The 25371-nt window shown below is 39.0% G+C and overlaps 1 protein-coding gene across 2 annotated transcripts in view; it reads left to right on the forward strand.

Moving 5' to 3' along the window:
• The first annotated feature begins 629 nt into the window (after nucleotides 1-629).
• The window catches only part of EMB2458 (FtsH extracellular protease family), a 92842-nt gene continuing 68100 nt past the window's right edge, over nucleotides 630-25371 (forward strand). The window contains exons 1-7 of one of the 2 annotated variants that reach the window (XM_088904238.1): nucleotides 630-1810; nucleotides 16696-17167; nucleotides 18301-18501; nucleotides 18583-18876; nucleotides 19016-19285; nucleotides 21705-21794; nucleotides 21898-22029. In XM_088904238.1, the coding sequence (XP_088760364.1) occupies nucleotides 825-1810; nucleotides 16696-17167; nucleotides 18301-18501; nucleotides 18583-18876; nucleotides 19016-19285; nucleotides 21705-21794; nucleotides 21898-22029 (2445 nt within the window). In that variant the 5' untranslated portion in view covers nucleotides 630-824. The remainder of the gene's footprint in view (nucleotides 1811-16695; nucleotides 17168-18300; nucleotides 18502-18582; nucleotides 18877-19015; nucleotides 19286-21704; nucleotides 21795-21897; nucleotides 22030-25371) is intronic. The other variant, XM_088904239.1, reaches the window with a different exon arrangement.

Genomic DNA, 25371 nt, shown 5'->3' on the forward strand with positions numbered 1-25371 from the left:
CAAATAGTTTATATATATATATATATATTGAAAATTCCCAAATTCTCTAAAGGCCATAGATCCAACAAGCTTAGAACACCTATGTAATTAGATATATTTTGACCGTCCATGCTTTTAAGACATCCATCAAAACTTAAAAATAGCATTTTCCGACCTATGCCAGCGATCTTGAACTTTTATTGGCAGTTAAAATCACCTCTATGGCTTTTAGCAACCACCGATAGAAATTTAAGACGACTGTCGTCACAGGTCCCTTTACTATACTCTTGCGTGCATGACATCGTAAGCGGTGACACGTGTCATATACAAAAAATCTGAAAGCTTTAATAATTTTATTTATTATTAATTAATACTATATATATATTCAAAGTTTACTTATTAGTGGACTTGTTAAGCCCTCTATTCTATTATCTCAAGATTCTCAACCTTGTAGTTTCATTCCACCGTTCGGGCTTAACGAATCCATTGCATATCGTAACGTATTCCACCACATTTCCACATTCCACAACGGAATGTATTTTGGTAATTTCCTGGTTCGAGTGGCCCGCTTTGAAATGACAAAAATATCCCCATCGTCAGGTCCCTCGTTTTCTCTGTGTTTATTATCTGAAACCCGATAAACCTCGTTTGGCTTTACTTATCTCTCCCTCCAGGCTGCAGGTGACTCCGCCGAGACGGCGAGGGGGAAGAAACGAATAGCTCGTCCTCTCTCCGCTCAGGGGAAACATGCCTAAGCAAACTTTCCCTTTCAGTCAATCACGCACCAGAATCTCCGAACGAAAGCCCTAACTTCCTCATTTTCTCTCCATCTCAAGTTTGGCTTCATGGAATCCATTTGCAGTTCGTGTTCCGCATTTAGTGGCACTCATTTATTCCCTCTAACATCCAGAGTTAACCTCCTGTCTCTTACTTCATCTCGATATTCTTCAAACTTGAATTTCTTTAGGAGGAAACATCGTCATTTTCGTCGATTTAGAGGAGAATCCTCGGATAAGCGCCGGATTTTGATTCAGACAACTAAGAACTTTGGCACATTTGCTTCTACAGCATTTTTCAGTGACTCAAAATCTATCAGGGAAGACAGTTCTGTGTCGTTCCCTGTGAATTTTCCAAATGCCGAGAGCAATCTACTCGAATCTGTTCGAAAGGCGATTGTGCTAGCGGTATTTTTTGTAGCTGTTGGTTTCTTACCAAATCGCATCCTTCTAAGGCCCGCCATTGCCGCTGTAAGTGTAGTTTCAAGAGAGGAAGTTAGAAGGAAAGAGGAAGAGTCCAATATAAAGGATCATGAGTACTCGGATTACACTCGAAGATTGTTGGAAACGGTTTCGCGTCTTATTCAGAAAATTGGAGAGGTTAGGTTGTCTAAAGGAGACCTGAAGGGAGTTAAGGAAGCATTGAAGGAGGTTAACTCGAAAAGGAAGGAGTTGCAGGAGGAAATTCTGAAGAGGTTGAATGCTGAGCTGAGAGAGTTGAGAGGTGAGAAAGCAGCCCTTGTCAAACAATCAGGAGATATTATTGATTCAGTGTTAAGGGTTAAGAAGGAGCAGGAAAAGTTGTCGAGGAAGTTGGGTGGTAGAGAGAAATTGAAAAAACAGACTGAGACGCTGGAAGAGAGTATGATTGCTTCGGAGAAGGAGTACAATGCGATATGGGAAAAGGTAAGTGGGATCGAAGATAAGATGTTGAGGAGGGAGACGATGGCTTTCAGCGTCGGCATCAGAGAACTTTCTTTTATTGAGAGAGAAAGTGAGCTTTTAGTGGAGAGGTTCAACCGTGAGTTGAGGCGCCGGCGTGTTGAAAAGCATGGGTAATCCACATCCACTAGTCTCTGAAACACTGAAATTTAATCATATTGGAGTTGTCTGTTAATTTAATTTTGACAAATTACCTCAATATATAAGAATTTGATTTGGGCCATCACGATTATACCTAAGGGTAAGGCTTTAGAATGGCTAGTAGTTCTCATACACTAAACTAATGTCCTACAAATTGCACTATCTGTTGAGAAAACTTTCTCAGTTACGTGCTTTATGTGGATTAATTGGTTCTATATTGAGCTTAAGTCATTCCGAGGTTACTTGAAACGAGACAAATTTGTAAGGTCTGCTGATTGGGTTTAAGGCACTTTGTTCAAGGCTCATGATTGATGGAACATAGCACCTAAACTCTAAATTGTATTGTGAATTTCGATAAGCCTTTAAATAATAAACATGCCACATGTTCAACTAAAGAAACAACAATTGCAAATTGTTTTGTGTCTCTTCATTTTTTTATTAGTAGTCAGTCTTGTTGTTATCTAAGCCTTGTGAACAAGCAGTTTTTTTTAGGTAAGATGCTTTATATCATGGCTAAATCAATGACTAACTTCCTTGATGTATTATATGTCCAAACTCTTGTTGATAAGTAACTTTTAAAATCCCTATCCAATCCCAAAAGAAAGAAAGGTAAACTTAGGAATCTTCCCTTCCCTATTATGAAGACCTCAAATGCCATTAAAGATGAGATTAGTATTGTCTACCCATTGATGAGGGGTAGCAATGACATTCCCTCATGAGCCTCTCCTATTATGAGAAACTCCATTTGAGGAAAAGAGGAGGGAATGGAAACTCAGAAACTGAAAAAAGGATTACTATTGTCCAGGCACCTAACTCCAAATTGATCCTTATCCTAACTAGAGTACCCAGTTTCTATTTTTTTCATTGCCCAATTTTGAAATGTGAAGTTTGAGATTTCTTTTATGTCATAAGAAATTTCCAAAGCCATTGCCCAAAATGCAACTCCTCTTTTTGTTTGTTGGAGAAAAAACATCTATTAAGTGAAATAAGGGTAAAGAATACAAATTATAGGGACCCTTCCAATATGAGGATGATCTCTCTCAAGATGTTGCTTATATCTTATTTTGTACTGTTCTCTTGTACTTTTCCATTCTCATTTTTGACCCCATTTCTTCATTTGTTTTAATAATCTTTACTTCTTTGGTTAACCAGAAAATCAGGAACTAAAAATTCCATGAGAAAGAGGCCATTACGGACACTGCTTGTTCCAAAAAAGTTAGAAGGGGCACTAGTTGACCTAGAGATTCAAGAAACTGAGATGTGTAAACTTTAAACAAGAGACCTTCCTCATCTCATCCAGCCAATAATAAGTTAATGAACTAGAATCCCTGTCAATCTCCACTATCCAGATCAAGGGCATCTATCTATTGAATTAGACCCACATCATAGTTATCAAGGCCTACAGGAAATTCTAACAAAGATAAAACTAACTTCTAGGTTAATTTCTTAGTTTTATATACCAAATAGCATGAATATGCATTGTATAACTAGCAGTGGTCTTTTTAGCATATAGCACTGAATTTTTTCTCTATACATTGTTTTGTGGGGTGACATCTCATCACCTAGATTACTGTAAATTTTTAAGTTTTAATAAAATTTTCTTTTTTATTTACTACCAAAAAAGTAGCTAAAATAAAACAGCATGTTATATCTATTACTATCAATTTTTCAAGCACAATATTATGATATAATTAGTATCAATAAAAAAATTGCATAGTCCCTGTTTTATTTAATGCCTAACAGAGAGAAAGAGTAAGTGCAAAAAAAAAAAAAGAAGGAAAAGAAAACAGAAGAAGAAACCTAGTCAGTGCCTTGACTACTATCATCTATATGGAGTGGGATGTCAATTGTCAAGTGAGCATACACAAAGTACCAAATTTAAGTTTTTTGCGACATCAGGCTTAGGAGGATCCAGATTCCAGTCTCTCATTATTCCAAATTATGTGGTTAGGATCAGTGATTTAAAAGGCGCGCCTAGGCGCACAGGCGAGGCGCATTTCAGGGTATGCGCCTTGCCTAGGTCCTAGGCGCAGCCCTTTCAAAAGGCGCACGCCTGGTGCGCCTAGGCGTGCGCCTAGGCGTGCGCCTTTTGAAAATTTGGCGCTTTTTTGCTTTTTTTTTTGAACATAACGGCTGGGCCGAGGGCTCTGCCCCCGGACCCCCATGCCACACCCCTCAAGGCAAGCCCAAACAAGTCCACATTAGGTCTTAAATTCTTAGTTTTCACACAAAAATAATGATTTTATAGTTTCAATTGCTTTTTAAGAAGACATTTTATTAGGACGAATGAATGAACTGCATTACCAAATTGGGGGTTCTCGGAGCTTCGGTGAACCCCCAATTTGGTAATGTAGTTCATTCATTCATCCTAATAAAATGTCTTCTTAAAAAGCTTAAAACTATAAAATCATTATTTTTGTGTGAAAACTAAGAATTTAAGACCTAATGTGGACTTGTTTGGGCTTGCCTAGAGGGGCGTGGCACACAGGCGACTCCTAGAATCAGGAATGTAACATGTTTTACATTACATTAAGCTATGTGAAGTACTGCAATTGAGTGAAAAAAGAGATTAGAGGTTTTACATGCTTGAAAATGTTTTATATGTGTAAAGAGACTGGGCTGAATGGGCCCTAGTATCTTGTCTTGTAATCTCTTTTCTTTTATTGTTGGCTAATGGGTCTCTCTTAATGGGCCTGTTATTTCTTTTTGTTTAATCTCTTTATGTTACTGCCTAGCTGGCCGCCCACTTAAGGGCATACTTGTCATTACTCTAACTTTAATTCTTAATAAAAAAGGGTTAGAGGAGAAAGGTGAGAGGATTCGATTTCTTCTTCTTCTTCCTTCTCTTTTCGCCATCTTCTTCTCTTGTATTGCTGCTCTTACTTCTCTTCTTCCTCTCCTTCTAATCTTCAAATTTACACCTAATATTTGAGGACTGATTTGCATCTATATGTTTGATTTTATTTTTAAATTCTCATTTGAATATGCTTTACATCTTATGTTTACGTATTTTAATTTTAGATAATAGGTTAATTAGGTTTTTTAAAACATTATTTTAAAATTTAACTTTATATTTTTAGTAATATTATGTTTAATATTTTATTGATTTTTTTGGCATTTTTTTGAATTTTCCAACATTTATTGGATTTTTTAGCATTTTTTTTTGTATTTTTGCGCCTTGCTTCAAAAAGGCACACGCCTCAGGCGCAAATTGACCCCTGCGCCTTGCGCTTTTAAAACACTGGTTAGGATCATTGAATCTGAGTTCAGATCCTCATGATGGAATTGATATAAATCCCCTCTAAATGTTATGTATAGCCACATAATGAACCTTTGCCATTTATTCTGACTCAAGGTTAATAGATCTTGTGGTATCTGCCCCAGAAACCATACCACTCTATTCCTTCCTGAATGTCCCATAAGATGACAATGAAGGAATATATCCAATCTCCATATCATCTTGCCCCTACTACCAAAGTACCAAAGACATGATAATCCATTTATCTCACTGGGTCTTGCATATCAGAAGGGAAATTGAGATTATATTAAAAGGAGGTACATGAGAAGATGTACATCAAGGAGCAAAACAACAAAAATAGATTACAAAGGCAGGACACTGTCACTAAATAAACAATCTCTATGAGCACCAGATTTAGCTAACCCGTCAGCTACAGTGTTCAATTCCCTGGGAATCCAGCTCAGCTTAACCTGCATTGAGTCCAATATGTCTCTAGCTTCTGCTGAAAAATGAGCCGAGCTCCAAGGCTCACTGTCTTTTTCCTTTAACCATCTTATTGTATTAGCAGAATCACCCTCAATAGCTAGAGAGGAAATTCCTAGCATTTTAGCACAGTGAAGTCCCATGAGGGCCGCCACTATTTCTTCCTTTGTAGAGTTAGCAAATCAAGTCGGGCCACTAAAAACCCAACAAATATTCCCATCTCTGTCCTGGATTATACCTCCAATCCCTGCTAGACCGGAAGAGCCTTGGACACTCCCATCAAAGCTTAATCTCATCATCCTTTCCTCCCTTTGATAACAATGGATAAGAGCTGCCTGACTTGGGGAAGAGAAAAGGGTTTCCACTAGGTTTTGTTGAAGATCATTCATAGAGAAGCCAGCAAATTCTCCAGAATTTACAGCCCACAGGCTTCAAAGAAAAGTAATAGAGGAGATTGGATCTTCTACAGTTCTAGCTTTATTCTCAAAAATCCTGTTGTTTCTTTCTTCCAACACACCCCACATAACAGCTTGAACTGCCAATCTCCAATACTAGGGGTGCAACTTTTTCGGGGTTAGGGTTGGGATTTTGTCAAAATTTCTATAGACCCAACCCAAAGCCCGAGCCTGAAACAGTGTAAACTGGTAACTCGGACCAACCTGACTTGCACCCCTATCCAATACAGCTTGCTTCTTCTACCTAATCCTGTACCATTGCCACATAAACTCAACAACCTGCTTAGGAAACACCCTCCTGAGACCAACCATCTTGAGGAAATGATACCAAATCTTTCTGGTTACAGCACAATGCAGAAGAAGATGCTCTGCTGACTCCCCATCATTAAGGCACAGAGGACATGCGTGAGGGGAAATGCACCATTTACCTTTAAACTTTTTGTGTAAGATGTGACATCTATTTACTTTCTTTAGGCAAACCTTCCACACAAAGAAGGAAACTTTTGAAGGAATTTGGGAACATCACAGTTCCTTGAACTGGAAATTAGAGTCACTCACTTGACACTAGTGCATTGAAAAAGGAATTTGTAGAGAACTTTCCAGCAGGGTTAAGGGGCCAAACTCTTTAATCAGGGGTATTTGGGGAAAGATAGACCTCTCTAAGGGTATGTAACAGGTTTCCAAGTTCGGCTATTTCTACTTCTCTCAGGAGTCTTCTGAGATTTAGGTTCCAATTAAAGCTCAAGGTTGAAAGGGTAAGTTAAGAGGAAATTGTGGCTTCTTGGGTTTGGGATAGGTTGAAGATTCGAGGGAAAGCACTAGCTAAGGGTCTTTCACCCCACCAAAGGTTGGTCCAGAATCTAATCAGATTTTCGTTTCTCACCTTATATCTAATAAAAGAAATGAATAAGTCGTAGGTTGATGAGATACCTTTCTAGGGGCTGTTTGCTTCACTCAGTTCAAGTGGACCTTGCTATCCCATCCATTCTTGTTTCTCCCTTACTTGCTGCTGATGGTGGAAGTCCAAGTGGATCCCAACTCAATAGGAAATCTCCATAACCATTTCCCAAGTAAGGCTTCATTCCTCTCTTTTATATGGCCAATTCCTAACCCACCAACTTCCATAGGCTTACAAACCTGATTCCACCTTACTAAATGACAAGTCTTCTCATTTCCACTGTCCCACAAAAAATCATGCTGGAGTTTCTCAATCTTGTTTTTATTTTAATTGGGACTCAGAAAACAGAAATAAAGTATGTTGGCAAGTTTGCAAGAGATGTTTTTATTAAAGTAAGCCTGCCCCCTTTTGAGAGATAACATTTCTTCCAGGTAGCAGTCTTCTTTCGCACTTCTCAATCACTGGGTCTCAAAAAACTTGACTTCTCGGGTTTCCATCTGGAGGCATCCCTAAATGGGAGATTGGGAGCTTTTCCAATTTGCAACCTGGCACTTCCTTGAATCTGTCCAGGATTTCATCACTAACATTCAGGCCTACCATACTACTTTTTGAAAAGTTTACCTGAAGCCCTGTAACATTTTCAATGCAATTAATCACCCACTTCAAGTTGTAGATGCTATACCCGTCTGCTTCCAAGAAAAGAATAATGTCATCTGTAAAAAGTAGGTGGGAAACTTGGACTTCTTCTCTGTCCCTACTCCAAAGCTTTTTAACAAAGATTGTTCCTTTGCCTTCTCAATTAAATAACTGAAAATATCAGCTACCAAGGTAAAGAGTAAGTGGGACAGAGGGCAGCCCTGCCTTAAGCCCCTGCTGGCCTTAAAATAACATTTATGCTCACCATTTATCAATAGAGAGATCCATGTAGAGCTGATGCAACCTTTGATCCAGCTCATCCATCTTCTACCAAAACCTTTCCATTTCAAGATCTCTAGGAGACAGTCCCAATTTACTTTGTTGTAAGCCTTCTCCAAATCAAGCTTAACTATTACCCCAGGCTTGCCTTTTTGTCTTCTTTCCTCCATGCACTTGTTAGCTATTAAAATGCTGTCAATAATCTGCCTCACAAATGTGAACTGATTGGAAGAGATGAAATCTCCTAAAACCTCCTTCAATCTGGTTGCCAAAACTTTAGCTAGAATTTTATATAAGCTTCCAACCATACTGATAGGCCTGAACTCCTTTTCTTCCAATACAACTGCCTTTTTTGGAATTAATGTGATGAATGTTGAATTGATTCCTTTATTTACTATGTCTGAATGGTAAAAATCTGCACAGACCTCCATTACATCCTTATTTACCGTGTCCCAGCATAATTGATAAAACAAAATGGGAAACCCATCCGAACCTAGGGCTCTATCACCATCCATGCTGAAAATTGCATCTTTAATTTCTTGCTCTTCAAACTCCTTCTCTAGCCCAAGGTTCAAAGTATTGATGCGCCCTTGTGTATTGGCAAAGGCGTATTGGTACTAAAAAACATGTGCTTTTATATATTTCTTTTAGTTTGCTTTTTCAAAAACCAGTTTTTGGGTATATATATTATTATTAAAAAAAAGAGGGTCTAGCCAAACTTGCTTATCTTCTGACAAGGTAGGGCCATTCCAGCTATTCAAAGTAGCGCTCCGAAATCCTGTCTTAGAGTACACCTCCTTAAAGTGTTTTATAAGGGCATCTGCTATTTCCCCTTCCTCTTCTATTTCACTCTGGTCCACCTTCAGCTTGGAAGTGTAGCTTTTCCTTTGCCTTCCTGAAGCATAGTTATGGAAAAACCTTGTATTATTATGATATTATCACCTTTAACCATCTCACTCTAGATCTCTGTCTCCAGAAAACCTCTTCCCTTTTACTATCTTTTCCCACTCTTTCAATTCTTTGATTAGTTTGTTTTTCTCTTTGCAAAAAGCCCTGAATTCCTCCCCACCTCACACTTTTAATTTTTTCTTCAGATGCTTCAATTTTTGCTGGAATCAGAAGCCAGCCCACCCTTCCACCCTACACTCCCACCAATCTGCCACTTTTTGCTGAAACTCTTTATGAACTGTCCATACCAATCTTTAATTTTTTCTTCAGATGCTTCAATTTTTGCTGGAATCGGAAGCCAGCCCACCATTCCACCCTACACATAGGACATCTTTTTTAAAAGAGATTTGGAAAGTGTTCCTCCCAGTCTACTGTTGTCAAAAATTTATCAAGCCTGCAGATAACCGCATTTTCCTGCATGTTAGACCAGGTAAAGGTCCCGTTATGGATAGGGTAATCCCGGAGATTATGTCTTGGAATGAAATGGAAAAGTCCTTCATGCTCCTGGTTAGTCTCCTGCACTTAGAGCTCTCGTTACAGAGCCTTGTAACATTAAAATCACCACCAATACACCAAGGGATATCTGCAAACTCGTGAAGAGAATCCAGTTCTTCCCAGAATCTGTCTCTTTATGTGGGAGAATTGGGACCATAAACTCCTGTAAGAATCCAATTGAAACCGTCGCAAATGTTTGTGAAAAGTACTAAGATAGAGAAATCTCCTTTATCCACCTCCAAACCTGACACAACCTCTTCTTTCCACACGATGATAATTCCACATGCTGTTCCATTTGCTGGAAGAGCTACCCACTTTGACTAGGCATCTCTTTAACTTCCCTCCCAATCCCCTCACATTCCAACTTAAAATCTTCATTGAGATTCTAGGATAGCCTTACCCTTAAGCCCTTTTGCCACGTGGCAGTGGAGTAGGCAAAAGATGCTGCGTTATCAAGGCAGGACGACTCGAGAAAGCTTCAGGAATCCAGGAGAAACAAAGAGTTTGAGAAAGGAAAAAGCCTAGGAATATTGAAGAATGTACAGGTGGCGACCGAAAATGGAATTGGAGTTCTTAATCTTACTCATTGTTTTAGCGAAGAAATTGGCACATAAGTGCCTTGGGAAGATGGAAGAGCTTTTGGCTTCGGGGAAAAGGACAGGTAGAGAAAATCAGAAAGGTTGGAGAGAATTAAGAGAGAGGCTGGTGCGGGAAGTATAACAATGAGAAGAGGAAATTCAAATGGCTGGTGCGGGAGATGGAAGTTAAGACATGTTGGATTAAGAGATCAGCTAATTCCCTAGCTGACGGTTTAGCAAAACAAGGGGCAGAAAGGGATTCCTTGTTTTGGGCTAAGTTGTAATGTTAGTGTCCTTGTATCTTTGTATTTTCTTCCTTCCTTTCTTGAAGTTCTTTGTGACTCTTGGAAGATAAGTGTGTTTGTCTTCCACTTGTAAATTTTCTACTGATGAATTAATGAAAGTGTTATTGATAAAAAAAAAAAATTAAGAGAGAGGCTATCTGGGGAGACTATGGTTGATGCGGATCGGAGGGTGGAGATTAACTGGGGAAAAACCACTGCTGTGAACTCTGCTAGATCAGAATTAAAGGGGTTTGCGAACCGGGGCGAACCAGGTTTGGTTCAAACCCTTGAGACCCATACCACAGGTAAGACACGACCTCTACTCGACAGAGGGCTAAACCAGGGAAAAACCTGACTAGAGGCTTATCATCTGAGGGTGAATATATGGTGAGAAGTGAGCAACCACAAGAGCCACAAAGCACGTGTAACTCCTAAACAGAAATTGTGATGCGGGACCAAATTTAAGGTAGCTCTCCTGAGGCTTTACCGCTGGCCATTATCACCGCAGATGACTAGAGCTTAACAGGTATGTATGGAAAGAGTTCTGAAAACTCGGGAAGAGGGGAGAGAAATATGGAAAAAGGGGCTTTTCACCTGGGAGAACAGGGGGATCCATCCCCATGGGTAATTTCAAAGCTTATACAATTTGGGGAATTTTTAGGGTTTTCCTTGAGAGGGATGGAGGAAATTACTAAAGGTTATTTAATGGAAGTTGAAAGGAGGACGTTAGAGGAAAGAGGAAGAAAGGGGAGGAGACTGAAAGGGAGCTCTTCAGATTAGCTTGGGAGCTAAATGAGAGAATGGGTACTTTAGGAGGAGGTGAGCTGAGTGGAAGGAGGTGAAGAGGAAGTGGTCTGGCTTTCGAAGTTTCGTCTCTCTATTTTCCTTTTTATCCATCATGAAGATTGTCTCATGGAATGCAAGAGGTTTAAATTCTGGCTGTAGGAGGATAGTGATTGGAGCCCAGGTGAAGAAATGGAATCCCAACGTCCTTTGTCTTCAAGAGACTAAATTGGAGACTATGGAGCTGTCTCAAACTAGATCGATTTGGGGCGACAGGAACTGCGATTGGGAGTGTGTTCCAGCAATAGGAACAGCAGGTGGATTGGTTATTGTTTGGGATCCGGATGTAGTGGGGATGAAGGGTAAACTTGTGGGGCAATTTTCTTTGTCCATTTTGTTCCAGATGGTTGAGGATGGTTGGGAATGGATTTTTATGGGGTGTATGGGCCAAATGAAAATGGGTTGAAGAGGATGTTCTGGGTGGAACTTGACGGGGTAAAAGGAAGGTAGGACAAACCTTGGGTTTTAGGGGGTGATTTTAACACCACCAGATTCGACCATGAGAAAAAAGGAGGCAGTAGGGCTTTGAGGGGTATCAGGGGCTTTGGGGAATTCATGAGCAGATGGAAGTTAGTGGGTTTTCCTCTAGTGGGAACAAAATTCACCTGGGCCAATAACCAGGAGGAGGCAATTTTGGAAAAGCTAGACAGGTTTGTAGTGTCGCCAGAATGGGAGGAACAATTTAACCATAGACCAATCTGTTTAGATAGTAATGGAACTCCTCCTAAACCTACCCTGTTCAGATTTGAGAACCTTTGGCTGGAAGAGGAAGGTTTTGTAAGTATGCTCGAATCATGGTGGCTGCAATTTTAGTTTGAAGGATAAAAAAGATTCAGAATTGCTAAGAAGCTAAAGTTCCTCAAGGAGAAGTTAAAAACATCGAGAAAGCTGGTTTTCAAAGGAGTGGAGGTAAGGAATAAAGAATGCTTGGATATAATAATGGAGGTGGATAAAGCAGAAGAGAATGGGCAGATCATGGAAGGGGGATAAAGAAAGGAGAGCGAAGTATGATTTTGACAAACTTGCTTTTCAAGAGGAGATGAAATGGAGACAAAGATCGAAATGTCTGTGGCTGAAGGGAGGTGACAAAAATACTAGATTCTTCCACAAAATGGCAAGTGTTAGAAGAAGAGAAACTATGATAAAAATGCTGGTTATAGATGGGGAAGTGGTGGAGGAAGAGGGAAGAATCAGAGAAGCAGCTGTTTTTTTTTTTTTTTTTTTCTAAACTTTACAAAGAAGTTTGGAAGAAAAGACCCAAGGTAGATGGACTGGATCTTAACAACTTTCCTGAAGACCAGATGAGGAATCTGGAGAGGGCATTCACAGAGCAGGAGGTTTGGGAAGCAATTAAAGAAATGGAAGGTGATAAGGCTCCGGGACCAGATGGCTTCACTATGAAGTTTTTAAGAAGTGTTGGAGTTTTCTGAAAGAAGATCTAATGGCTGTTTTCTCAGAATTCCATGCTTCAGCTGCTTTTGAGGGGAGTCTCAACTCCACTTTTATATCTCTAATCTCGAATAGGAATGGCAACGGGGCCGGGATCATATTCCCCGTCCCCGCCCCCGATTCTGAAATTAACCCCATCCCCATCCCCGTCCCCAATACCCACCGGGGATAAAATTTGTCCTCCATCCCCGATCCCTGATGGGGATGGGTTCCCCGCAGGAACCCGAATCCCTGAAATTTTTTTAGATAATAGTATTTATTTTGAAAAATAAATTTACTTAAAATAAATAAAAATTTTAAATTATAATTAATGTTTTAAATATGTTTTGATATATATATATATATATATATATATATATATATATATATAATATACATTTAATATAAATAACATTTATATGTATAAAATCGGGGTCGGGGATTCCTATTAATCCCTGTCCCCGCCCCACCAAAACAATCCCCATCCTCGACCTCATCGGGTCGGGGAAGCCAGGTCCCCGTCGGGGATGGGGAAAATTGCCATCCCTAATCTTGAAAAAGAATGGTGCTGAAGAATTAAAGGACTTAAGGCCAAGTCTCATTGGTAGCATTTACAAAATTCTATCAAAATTCAAAAGTTCTAGCTAAAAGAATGAAACCAGTCATGGGACATGTTACATCTGAATTCCAAGGTGCATTTGTTGAGGGGAGACAAATGGTGGATGGTGTATTAATTGCAAAAGAGCTGATAGATTCCCGGATTAGAAGTGGGAGAGCAGGTTTGCTATGCAAGATGGATCCGGAAAAAAGCATACGATCATGCGAACTGGGATTTTTTGGATTACATTTTAAGGAGAATGAACTTCAGTTCCAGGTGGAGGAATTGGATGAAGGTGTGTGTAACTACTCCCTCTCTTTCTGTTTTGGTGAATGCTAGGGCATGTGGTCATTTCAGGAGTTCAAGGGGCTTAAGGCAGGGGGATCCCTTATCTCCGCTGCTGTTTTTGTGTGTGATGGAAGTTTTAGGGAAATTGACTTGGAGAGCAGTGCCAGGGGTTTTCTTGGAAGATTTCAGGGTGGGAGAAAACAGGCTGGAGATTCCTCTATTACATTTTGCAGATGACTCAGTTTTTTTTTTCTCCTGCAATGCATCCAGGGAGCAAATTGATACTCTTATGGCCATTCTTTGGTGGTTTGATGTGGTTTCGGGGTTACACTTGAATGTTCACAAAAGTGAACTGGTGGCAGTGGGAGAGGTTCAAGAGCTGCAATTTTGGGCTGACTCTTGGGGGTTTAAAGTAGGAAAGTTCCCCTTAAATTGTTTGGGTATGCCCTTAGGGGATAAGTGCAATTCCAAGTCTATTTGAGAACCCATTTTGGAGAGGAATGAGAAGAGGTTGGCTGGATGGAAATCGAGGTATCCATCAAAGGGAGGTAAGCTTACACCAATTAAGAATGTCCTCTCCTCCCTCCCTGTTTTCTTTCTTTCCCTGTATCCATTTCCAGCTGGGGTTGCCAGATCCGATTGAGAGGAAAATGAGAGAGTTTCTGTGGAAGGGGTGGAAGGAGAGTAAGAAAGTTCATTTAGTTAATTGGGGAAAGGTGTGCAAACAAAAAAAGAAGGGAGGGCTGGGAAGAAGAAAAATTCGGGAAATGAATTTAGCCTTTCTTGGCAAGTGGTTTTGGAGGTTTGGTCACCAAAGGAATTGCTTGTGGAAGAGAGTAATTGAAGCAAAATATGGTTCAAGGAATGAAGATTGGGTCCGTGTTGATGCAAATCAGTCGTATGGTTGTTCGGTTTGGAAGGGAATTGAAAAAAGCTACAGTGCTTTTAGTAAGGAAATCAAGTTTGTAGTGGGAAGGGGTACTAGAGTTACTTTCTGGTTGGATCATTGGTGTGGAAACAATATGCTAAAGGATGATTTCCAAGAATTATTTGCAATTGCAGCAAACAAGGAGGCAAAAGTGGCTGAATATGTACAGTCTCAAAATGGGTATGGGTAGGCTTCTTCTAAGGCTGTACAACACCCAAATCGACATCAACACAGCAGACAAAAGGGTATGGTTAGCAGATAGCAAAGGCCAGTTCTTGGTGAAATCTTTCTATAGTATACTGACTCAAGAAGGAGAAGATCTGGATTTCCCTGTGCATGTAATCTGGTGCAGACACATTCCATTGAAGGTGTCTTTCTTTATTTGGGATGCTTACGTGAATAACATTCCTACAAGAGACAAGTTGGTTGGTAGGGGTGTGTTGATTGACTCTAAAAGGTGTGTCTTGTGTAACAGTGCTGATGAGTCTGTTGACCACCTGTTACTGCACTGTGGCGCCACTCACTTTCTTTCCCTTCTCTTTCTTTCTTTTTCTTTTTCTTTCCCTTTCCTTTCCTTTCCTTTTTTTTTTTCCCTTTTTTCTTTCCTTTTTATTTTTTTGTCTTTTTACATGAGGTGTACGCCTCTAGCACGCCTCATGAAAAAAGTGTACGAGGCGTATGCCTCAGAGGTGTCAGTGCCTCTGGCATACGCCTCAGGGTGCTTTGGGGGCACCTCGCCTGGAGGCGCACCTCCAGGCGTACGCCCCCCACGCCTTTTAAAACACTGATACATATTTATTCTTTATTCTATCTTAATAAAATTTTCACAGTTACCAAGAAAAATGGATTTTTACGAACAATGGTAAATGATCCTTTGTATCCCACATCCACAGGTGTGGATGTACATCAGGGGATGTGCAAAGCCTTATCAGCAAAACAAAAATAAAAGACAAGACCCACTAAATTGGCAATGTATGAGCACTATACAAAAAGTCCCTTCCCAGCCCAGATTTAGCTAGACTATCAGCCACTTGATTTAATTCTCCTAGGAATCCATCTAAAACTGCACTGTAAGCAAGAGGCAAGCTCCCTGATTTCTTACAGCATATGGGATAGCTTCCATGGGTCAAGAGTCTGTCCAGAATCCCAATTTATAACATTCCTCGAATCTCCTTCCACTGCAATGAAACTGAGCTGATGTGACTTGGCGATTCTGAGGCCCTCCAGGAGGGCCCTAGCCTCTGCTTCAGAAGCATCAGCAGCCTTGGAAGGGCCACTATAGGCCCAAGTCAAATCTCCATTTGCTCTTTGAATCTCTTTTGATGCTAAGGCGTCTAAAAGTTTAAATATGTTTGACATTTTCTTTTAGGCGAATCCATGTTGTTGAAACTCTTATGAGAAAAATGTAGGTTAACGGTTTTCTTTATTATTATTCTTTTTGTAGAATACCAGCAAGTTGTTGTTATTATTATTATTATTATTATTATTATTATTATTATTCAATGTTAAACAAGCAGGTTAGATAAGCTAAACATAGGCCACTGACCATAAAGCATTGTGCTCGTAGTCTTTGGCCTGTACTTCTCGTATACTAGTTGTATGTTATTGTATGAAGATGCTAGTTAGATAGTTGGTAAGGTTCTTACATCATACATAAGTTCAAATCATCTCTTGATTCCCCAGCTACTGACAATTGACTGAGGCTATTATTGGATTAGATCAATCTTGCTATCATTTTGATCTAATCCAATTAAGGCATATCTCCAGCCTATTGTAGATCCTTTCCATTGGATGTGGATCTTAAACAGCTGATGTGAGTGATTGCAACATGAATCCACCCTAATTGAATCTTAGAACAAAAAAAACCAATAATATGTATGTAGATCTCTGTTGTGCATGCTAATTTGTACATACGATTGATTGAATTTACAAATAATTAGATGCTTAGTTGGTCCAAGTCTTGTGTGTATAGAAAATATTTAGTAGCTTACTTTGTAAATCTTCTATGCCCTCACCCCCAACTAAGATTGTGTTTGGATCATGGGACTGGATGTGGATTCTGTCTTCAAATGACTACCCCACAGGAAATTTTAATACTGCAAGAATGTCAATTTGGATCATGGGACTGGATGTGGATTCTGTCTTCAAATGACTACCCCACAGGAAATTTTAATACTGCAAGAATGTTAATTTGAGTAATAAAAGTTACTATGTTGCTTAATTTCACTCTGTGGAAATGGACCCAAAATGTGGAAATGGCATCTTCAATTTTGCCTCTGGTTCTAACTCTGTGCTGATTCAAATCTGGCCCACTTATCACTGTTCCATTCCCCCAAGGATAGAATGAAACTGAATGGAGGTAAATGAAAAATATAAATGCAAACCTCGTAAGATTATCTTCATATTTGCATTTTTCTTTTCATAGTCAAGTTACTGAAGTTTCAATTCATGATGCTTGCACTGTCTTTGTTGATGCAGTTTGCTAGGTTGTTCTGCTACCAAGCTTTCTAGATCTGATATCCAGCGGGAATTAGAAACAGCAAAAAGAGAGTACTGGGAACAAATGATACTGCCAAATGTGTTGGAAGTTGAGGATTCTGGAATTTTCTTGGATCAGAGTACTAAAGAATTTGTTTCCCGTATAAAACGAGCATTCAAGGAGTCAGAGGATCTGCAAAAGAATCTTGAATTTTGTGTGCGAAAGAATATGAAGCAGTTTGGAGATGAAAACCGCTTTATTGTAAACACACCTGTGGATGAGGTGGTGAAGGGCTTCCCAGAAATTGAATTAAAGTGGATGTTTGGAAACAAGGAGGTTGTTGTTCCCGAAGCTATTGGTCTTCATTTGTATCATGGATGGAAGAAGTGGCGAGAAGAAGCGAAAGCAGACCTGAAAAGAAATTTGTTAGAAAATGTTGACCTTGGGAAACGATATGTGACTCAAAGACAGGTAGGCTTTGCCAGAACTTTTACACTGAACTGATAGTTTTGAGATAAGAAATACATTTGTATGTCTTCTTCCATCTCACTTTCATCCACTTAAAAACTGGAATAGTAGATGTTCTGCAGTGTTTGACACTTTTAATTGGCCAAGGATGATAAACTGGCTTTTTTTTTAAGGACCTGACATTGCCTTCTAATATTAGAAAATTGATAGGAAAAATTCAAAATGGTGGAAACCATATAAAACACCATACTTATTATTTCTTTATTAGTTGTAAAAGTAGTTTTAATCAACATTATTGAACTCATCATCATCTAAGCCTTGTCCCAACCATATGGGGCCAGCTAATCAACATATTGAACTATGTATCCCAAACAATCCTTGGCAAAAAATTGCTTACAGTTTAGTCAAAACTCCATCTTATCAATGTGTGAAATCTTTATTCTTTATTGTTCTTCTCATTTTATAGTAATGTTGTTCATTTTATTTGACTCCAGTACCATTCTAGTTTAAGTCCTATCCTAGTATGATTTTTTTTTTTTTTTTTTTTTTTTTATGGTCTTAGTATGAGAACTGTTTTTCTTCAACATCTGGTCTTTGTTGAAATGCCAACTTCACTTAAAACACTATTTAATATTTTATCTATTTAGCTAGTTTCAAGATCTGTCTAGATTTTCCTTTTGATCAGTAACTGTTAAAAATTTGATTAATTGTGAGGGGAAAATAAATACAGAGAAAATTGTGTGTGGGTAGCTAGCCTCTGCTAACCGCCACTAAGATTGTGAATTACAAGTCTCCCTTGAGGTACTGTACACCAAAATCTCTGCTCTCTTGCTACTCCCTGTTTTGCCAGCCCATATGCTAGGCTATTAGCAGATTGAGGTAACCACTTGATACTTGTTCTCAACTCCTTAATTAACTCTTTAACTTCCCTTAGCATATGTTTGTCTTCCATGAACCTTCCTGATTCTTAAATGTCATCCTTGTGTGAAGCTGGTCCTTATCATGTGAATTTTTATGTACTCTACCTGTTATATTATATATAGCAGATGAAAGCTCTCAGTAGGTTATCATGTTAGCAGTGCCTTGTGTCATCTTTTGATCGCATATAATGATCCATGTAAATATTTTCCTGATAGGAGCGCATCCTTTTGGACCGAGATAGGGTGGTGGCTAAAACATGGTACAATGAAGAAAAAAATCGTTGGGAAATGGATTCAATTGCTGTTCCTTATGCTGTTTCCAAGAAGCTTGTGGAGAATGTTCGCATCAGGCATGACTGGGCTGCAATGTATATTGCTCTCAAGGGTGACGACAAGGAATATTATGTTGATATCCAGGTTATATTTGTTTCTAGGGAAACTTGTTCATTTCTTACATGCATAATTTCTTTGGCCAGCTTCTGATTTTACTACTTGCAGGAATTTGAAATGCTATTTGAAGATTTTGGAGGGTTTGATGGGCTCTATCTCAAAATGTTAGCTTCTGGTATTCCAACTGCTGTTCAGCTTATGCATATCCCATTGTCAGAGCTGGATATCCGTCAACAGTTTTTCTTAGCAATGAGGCTTTCTCGTCAATGTCTGGTTGGTTTATGGAAATCTGGAGTTGTACAGCATGTGAAAAGATGGGTTTTTGAGAAGATCAAGAATATCAATGATGATATAATGATGATGATTATATTTCCTATCGTTGAGTTTATTATCCCTTTTCCGGTAAGAAGGATGTCCAGACCTTTTTCATCATGGATATTTATTTACCTTTTTCTACTCTAAAGAGTAGAAATGTATAATGCTTTGATTAGAGAACTGCAATTTTTATGTGATGACTGCTTTATCTGGAATTCTATACCAGGTAAGAATGAATTTGGGGATGGCATGGCCAGAGGATGTTGATCAAGCTACTGCCTCAACATGGTACCTGAAATGGCAGTCTGATGCAGAAATAAATTTCAAATCCAGGAAGGGGGATGATATCCAATGGTTTCTTTGGTTCTTAATTAGAAGCATAGTATATGGCTATGTATTATTTAATGTGCTCCGTTTTTTGAAGAGGAAGATTCCAAGGTTTCTTGGATACGGGCCTTTACGTAGAAATCCAAACTTGCGAAAATTGCGGAGAGTGGTATCCTCATGTTTTTTTATAAAATTATGAAATCCCATAACTATATCTCATATTCAACTGCTATTGAAGAACTTTGAAGTGATGCTTCACCTATATATTAGATTCACCAATCTTAATTAAAAGAACCTCTTGTTTTTTCCTGGTTTCTGTATAATATTATTATTGCGCTGTTATTGCTGTTGTTTTTTGGCATTATACTTTAACAGAATAACAGTTGTTCCTGGACCAGCCTTGATATTGAAGTTGTATTGTTGTTCAATGCTTCAAGTTCTGTTATTAACTGAGAAGCATTATACCCTACCTCCTATGCTTTCCACATTAGTCCACTATGGGATTCCACCATTTTGATGAGTAGAGATATTCATGGAATATTATCTTGTATGAGCCTCCCTGGAGAGATCTTGGAATTATTCATATGAAATTCATCCACAATTACCAACTACCATGAACTTGCAACAGGAAATAAGGCCATTACCCAGTGTTGATTCCAGCTATCTGGGATCTTGGGAGGGGTAGACTGGATTCAGACCTGACCTTTGGCATATTTTCTAGACACAGTGGCCGCTATCAGACTGAACCTGCGTTGTCATGCTTGTCAGAAATGCAAGCCAGAATTCGTAGTCTCCACTTCAGATGAAATCTCAACCTAACTAGCATATAGTTGAGGGAACCACAATTTATATGGTCACATTCATTCTCCATATCTAGTTTGTGAACTACCCCAGGGATACCACTTTCTAATTCAGGTGTCTGTGCATTTGTTTGCAGTTAAGGACCTACTATATATCTAACTTCCCTCCACAAACATTCTTGACAGAAGAGATTACATTTGCTAAATAAGATTCATTGTAAAGAAAAAAGAAAGAGATAGGCAAGAAAAGAAAATGTTCCAATAGCCCTTATAACTCTATTAAGAAGCCATCTAGTCTCAGGGCTTTAGTCTCACTAAGTTCTTTCATGGCTGCCATTACCTCTTCTGGAAAGGTCTTTTTTTTTTTTTTTGATCAATACTGGAAAGGTCTTTTTTTTGATGAATAATAATAAATTTATTGATTCAGAAGCAAATTTAGAGTGAGTTCATACATCATCCCAGCGAGAGGCGCGAGCTGCAGCCCCTCCTTGAATCTTACAAGTAAACTAGGAAAGAAAAACAAGAATCACAACTGAGCCCAAAATAATTCTTCCCTATTTACCCCTTGCTTAGCTAACATATCTGACAAAGTATTTGCTGATCTCCCCACCCACTGTACAGTGACCAACATATTCCTTGTCAACCAACTAAATTTCTTCATTTCATTCTTGTATTGCCAGATAGCCTCTTCAGAATTTTTCAACCAATCCACCACCACTTTGGAATCCCCCTCGATTATTAGTTGTTGTACCCTCAGCTGGTTTGCAAATTGCACCCCTTGTACAACAGCTAAAAGTTCTGCCCTGATGGAGTTCCCAAATCCCAAGGGACCTGAGTAGAGCAACAAAATCTCTCCCTTCGCATTTCTCAAAGCACCCCCCATTCCGGATTAACCTGGATTACCCATGCTACTTCCATCAAAGTTCAACTTTAGTGAGCCTTCGGATGGAGGAGACCAGCTTGTAATTGATTTGTCCTTTAGAGATGAGCACCTCGCTACTGCTGACCAATTTCTCCAAAGGTCATTAAAGGAGAATTGATGAAAGATTTCCAAGGTCTTCAGCCAATGTATTGCCCTATTTAACAGTCTTTCAAATCCTGGCTGCTCCTTTCCTTTTCTTGAAAGATTCTAAGATTTCTTTCTTCCCAAAGAGTCCAAATCAAGGCAGCACGAGCACATCTCCACATAATTCTCCCTATTTTTGTAGGCCAATAAAAGGTAGAATGGTTGAAGAGCATGTGGACTTCTGCTGGTAGACTCCAACTACCCCCAAACAACGAAAGTAGCCAAGCCCAAAGGTCATTAGCAGAATCCATGCAACTGTTGTCTAAAGAAATGCTTTTCCACATATAGATCCTTGTAGTTTTTGACAATCTTTGTAGCAGGGCATTCTTTTATACAATAGTTAAACTTTTCAAATTTAGGTCATTAAACAACATGTATTCCAAATTCCCAAAATTTTCAAGATTTATCATACTTAACACTTGATATTCCTGAATTAAGCCTGTTTTTTCTACTGCTTGTAATCTTGAGGTCCCTGGGCTCACTTGGCTGGTTCAAAGATAAAAAAATCATTCAATTTTCATATGATTAGATGCCAAATTGTTTCATGAACCAATGGGTAATTGTTTATATATACTATATAGATGATGATGAATTGTTTAATGCTCATTAAAGCTAAATTTTCTGTTTCTGTCACTGTAAGGATAATTTGTGCCTCCACTTGGCTGAGAATTTTCAAGGACAACTGACTAAATGTAATTACTATTCTCTTTGTTGTTTTGCAGAAAGCTTATTTTAGATTTAAATTAAGGAGAAGAATACGTAGAAAAAAGGAGGGCATTGATCCAATAAGATCTGCTTTTGATCAAATGAAGGTTCAAATTTTGGCACATTGTCCTTGAAGTTCTCTACACCATATATAATGCATGATTTTCTAATGAAAATGTTTGCCTGCCTTTATGGTCTGTTAATTTGCAGAGGGTAAAGAACCCACCAATAAGACTAAAGGACTTCGCTAGTGTTGAATCAATGAGAGAAGAAATTAATGAAGTTGTGGCGTTTCTACAAAATCCCAGTGCATTCAGAGAAATGGGTGCTTGTGCACCTCGGGTATGACAGTTTCAGGATGAATTGATGAAGTTCCTTAGCGATGTTGTCTTTTATTTTTGCTTGATCATCTTTATCTATTTTTCACTTGTCATATAATAAATACTGTTCCTTTATAGGTAAATCCCATTTGGTCTTTGCTAAATGACAGGTTGCTAATATCTAAAAAGCTATAAGCAGTATTTTTTTAAGATAAATAGAAAAGAAAATGCATTAAATAAGAAAAGAGATACAAGAGGTGGCAGGTGCCATGGCTTCACTCACAAATACAAAGGGACATATAACAAAACCAAAAAGGAAAGATAAACAAACATATACAATTGCTTTTGCTTCAACTAAGCAAGACTCAAGTCCAAAAATCAGAATCAATTTCTTCTCTCTTAGAATCTTTAAACTCTGCCACTTTGGAAGAATCAGCACCCATCCACCAGCAATAGCAGTACATAATCGTTCCTTCTTCCTCCCGTTGTTATTAAAGGTTCTTCAGTTTCCTTCTTTCCACACCGCCCAACAGACTGCAAAAGGCACACAACTCCACATAATTTTTGCTTTCTTTCTTCCATTAACCCCTGGTCACTTTTCAAAGATCTCCTTAGGTGACTGAGGGTCCCACCCCTCCATGTTGAAGAGATAAAAAAAGAATAACCATATGCAACTGACATAAACATTATTGACCATCAAATGCATCAATCTTCTGATTCCATCTCGCAAAGAACATACCTGTTTTCCAAATAGAAGCCTCTTTTTTTTGATCAATAACACAATTCATTAATTATCACAATAAAATTACAAAGAGGAAGACAAACTTTCTTATCTTCCAAAATTAGCTTGAGCCCCAAGAAAGGAAACAAGAGAGAAAGAGAAAAAGGAAAAAAAGAAAGATTAAATTACATCTGTGCCCAAAGCATTGAAACCTTGTCAACCTCTTGTTTAGCTAACCCATCAGCAAAAGAGTTAGCTGATCTTTTAACCCATCTGATTTTAACTTCCATTTCTCGAAGCAGCCATCTGAATTTCTTCCTCACATTGCTATAACTCCATAAACTACTGTCATCTTTTTTCAGCCAACCTACCACCACCTCCGAATCCCCTTCAATTATGAGTTTCCTGATATCCATCTCCCTAGCTTTCTGGACTCCTACCATAACTGCTTGGATCTCAACTCAGAGAGAGTCACCCACTCCAATTGGGACTGAGAACATGGCAGAAGTAACCCCCATTCTCATCCTTGAAAACACCCCCAATCTTTGAAGGTCCAGGGTTCCCTCTGCTACTTCCATCAAAGTTTAGTTTTATGAAACCCACAGGTGGGGGAGTCCAAGACACACTCATTATTGTTTTAGTTTGGGTACAACTAGCAATCTCACCCTACTTCCTCAGCATATCATCCACTGTATAATCTGTGAATAGCTCTAGGGATTTCATCCACTGTACAACCCTTATATGGATCAGAGCCCTTAGATCTTCAGCACTTCTCTTTGCTTCTGAGAAAATCCTGGAGTTTCTTTCTTCCCATAGAAACCAGCAGACTACTGCCCTCAATCCTCTCCACATAGTTCTTCCCCTGTAGAGAAGATGAGCCGAATGGCCCATAGGCTGTTTATCCTTTTTTATCTTTTATGTTCTTTGCTGTAATGGACCTTAATCTGGGCCTATTCTTTCTTATGTTATGTTTTTTTAATTTTCTACCGAACTAAGGGCTTCTCTGTAAATTACCAAAGTTTAACTTAATAAAATTGAATTAAGGGTGTAAGAGAAGAGATTATGTTTGAAAATCTCTCTCTCTGAACCCAAGTTGCCGCCACCTTCTTCTTCATCTTCTCCCCTCTTGAACTTTGATTTCTACTACTTTCTTTTGATTTTTTGCATCTTTCTAAACAACCCTTTCTTCTCAAAAGGTTGCTTTTCTTCTTGGTATCAGAGTAGGCTCGTTTTTCCCCTTTTTTTCACTTTTTTTCCCATACACAGTATGGAGAACTGAATCGTATGAATAGTTAAAGACACCTTTTTCAGCTCAGTTGTTAGTGGTTTCTAGAGAGAAGAGGACTGAATTTGTCGCCCCCTTGACAGATTCAAGTGTGTTGACCAAAACCCTAATTTTCTGGAGAAATCTGATTTCGGGCCCCATAGGGAGTTTGACCTGGGCGCTCAGTGACTGAAGGCTTTCTCATTCTCCTTCTTGAAGATCGAATCAAGTGGATTGGTGTTCTGTGAAGTTTACAAGGAGCGGCTGAATTTTCTCCGTTTCTCCCAGCTTCCGGGTGATGCAGATTACTGGTACGACTGCATAGAGGTTGGCTCACAACACAATTTTGTTCTGTCTTCATTTGGTGTTTTTCGAAGTTGTTTGAAATCATTTTTGAGGTGTTTAAGAAGATGAACTCCTCAGACATTGAAAACAAGCATGTTGCTGAATCTGGACAGGTTCCGGGAGCCTCTGTAGACTCTCTACTAGCTATGACCACAGTCAAGCTGGATGGAACTAATTATCTGGCTTGGTCACAATCAGTAAAGATTCATATTTGTAGTAGAGACAAGTGGGGTTTTATCTCCGGGAGCAAAAAGGCTCCTTCGGAAGATGATCCATCGTATGAAAAGTATATGCAAGAAAATTATACTGTTATTGGGTGGCTTGTGAACTCAATGGAACCACAGATTAGTCAGCACTATTTATGGATGAATTCAACAAAGGAAATTTGGGATAGTGTTGTTGAAACCTATTCCCAAAAATTAAATGTGGCCAGAGCTTACAAGTTGAGAAGTGATGTGAAGAATTTAAGACAGGGGGAGAAACCATTAGCTGTATACTTCTCAATGCTAAAGTCTTTATGGCAAGAAATAGATTTGATAGAATCTGTAACCTGGGACACCACTAATGATGCTGAGACCTACAGAAAACTTGTTGAGAGAAACAGGGTGTTTGAGTTCTTGACAGGGCTAAATCCAGAGTATGACATTACAAAACAAAATATTTTATCCAAGGATAGTGTCTCACTGTCTCAGGCATATGCCTTGGTAAGTAGTGAAGAAAGTAGGAGACTTGTCCAGGTTTAAGGGGCTAGTCTAAATGATCACTTTGCTAATATGGGAGTGAAACCCAAGGGGGTTGTAGGGACTCCAAGTAGCTCAGGGAAGAAAGAGATTGTCTGTGAGTACTGTAAAAGGCCAAAACACACTAAAGACAAGTGCTGGAAATTGCATCTTGAGCTCCTACCACTTCGGTTTTAGAAGAAGCCTGATAATAAAAGGGCAGGGAGTGCTAATGTTGTTGCTGGTCTAGATAGTGACAGATACCAAACTGAAGAGATGACGGCTAGTGTGCAGTTAGCAGCTATGAAGGCAGAA

The sequence above is a fragment of the Nelumbo nucifera genome, chromosome 4, assembly GCF_055504915.1.
Source record: "Nelumbo nucifera cultivar China Antique chromosome 4, China Antique-T2T, whole genome shotgun sequence".
Classification (NCBI taxonomy): domain Eukaryota; kingdom Viridiplantae; phylum Streptophyta; class Magnoliopsida; order Proteales; family Nelumbonaceae; genus Nelumbo; species Nelumbo nucifera.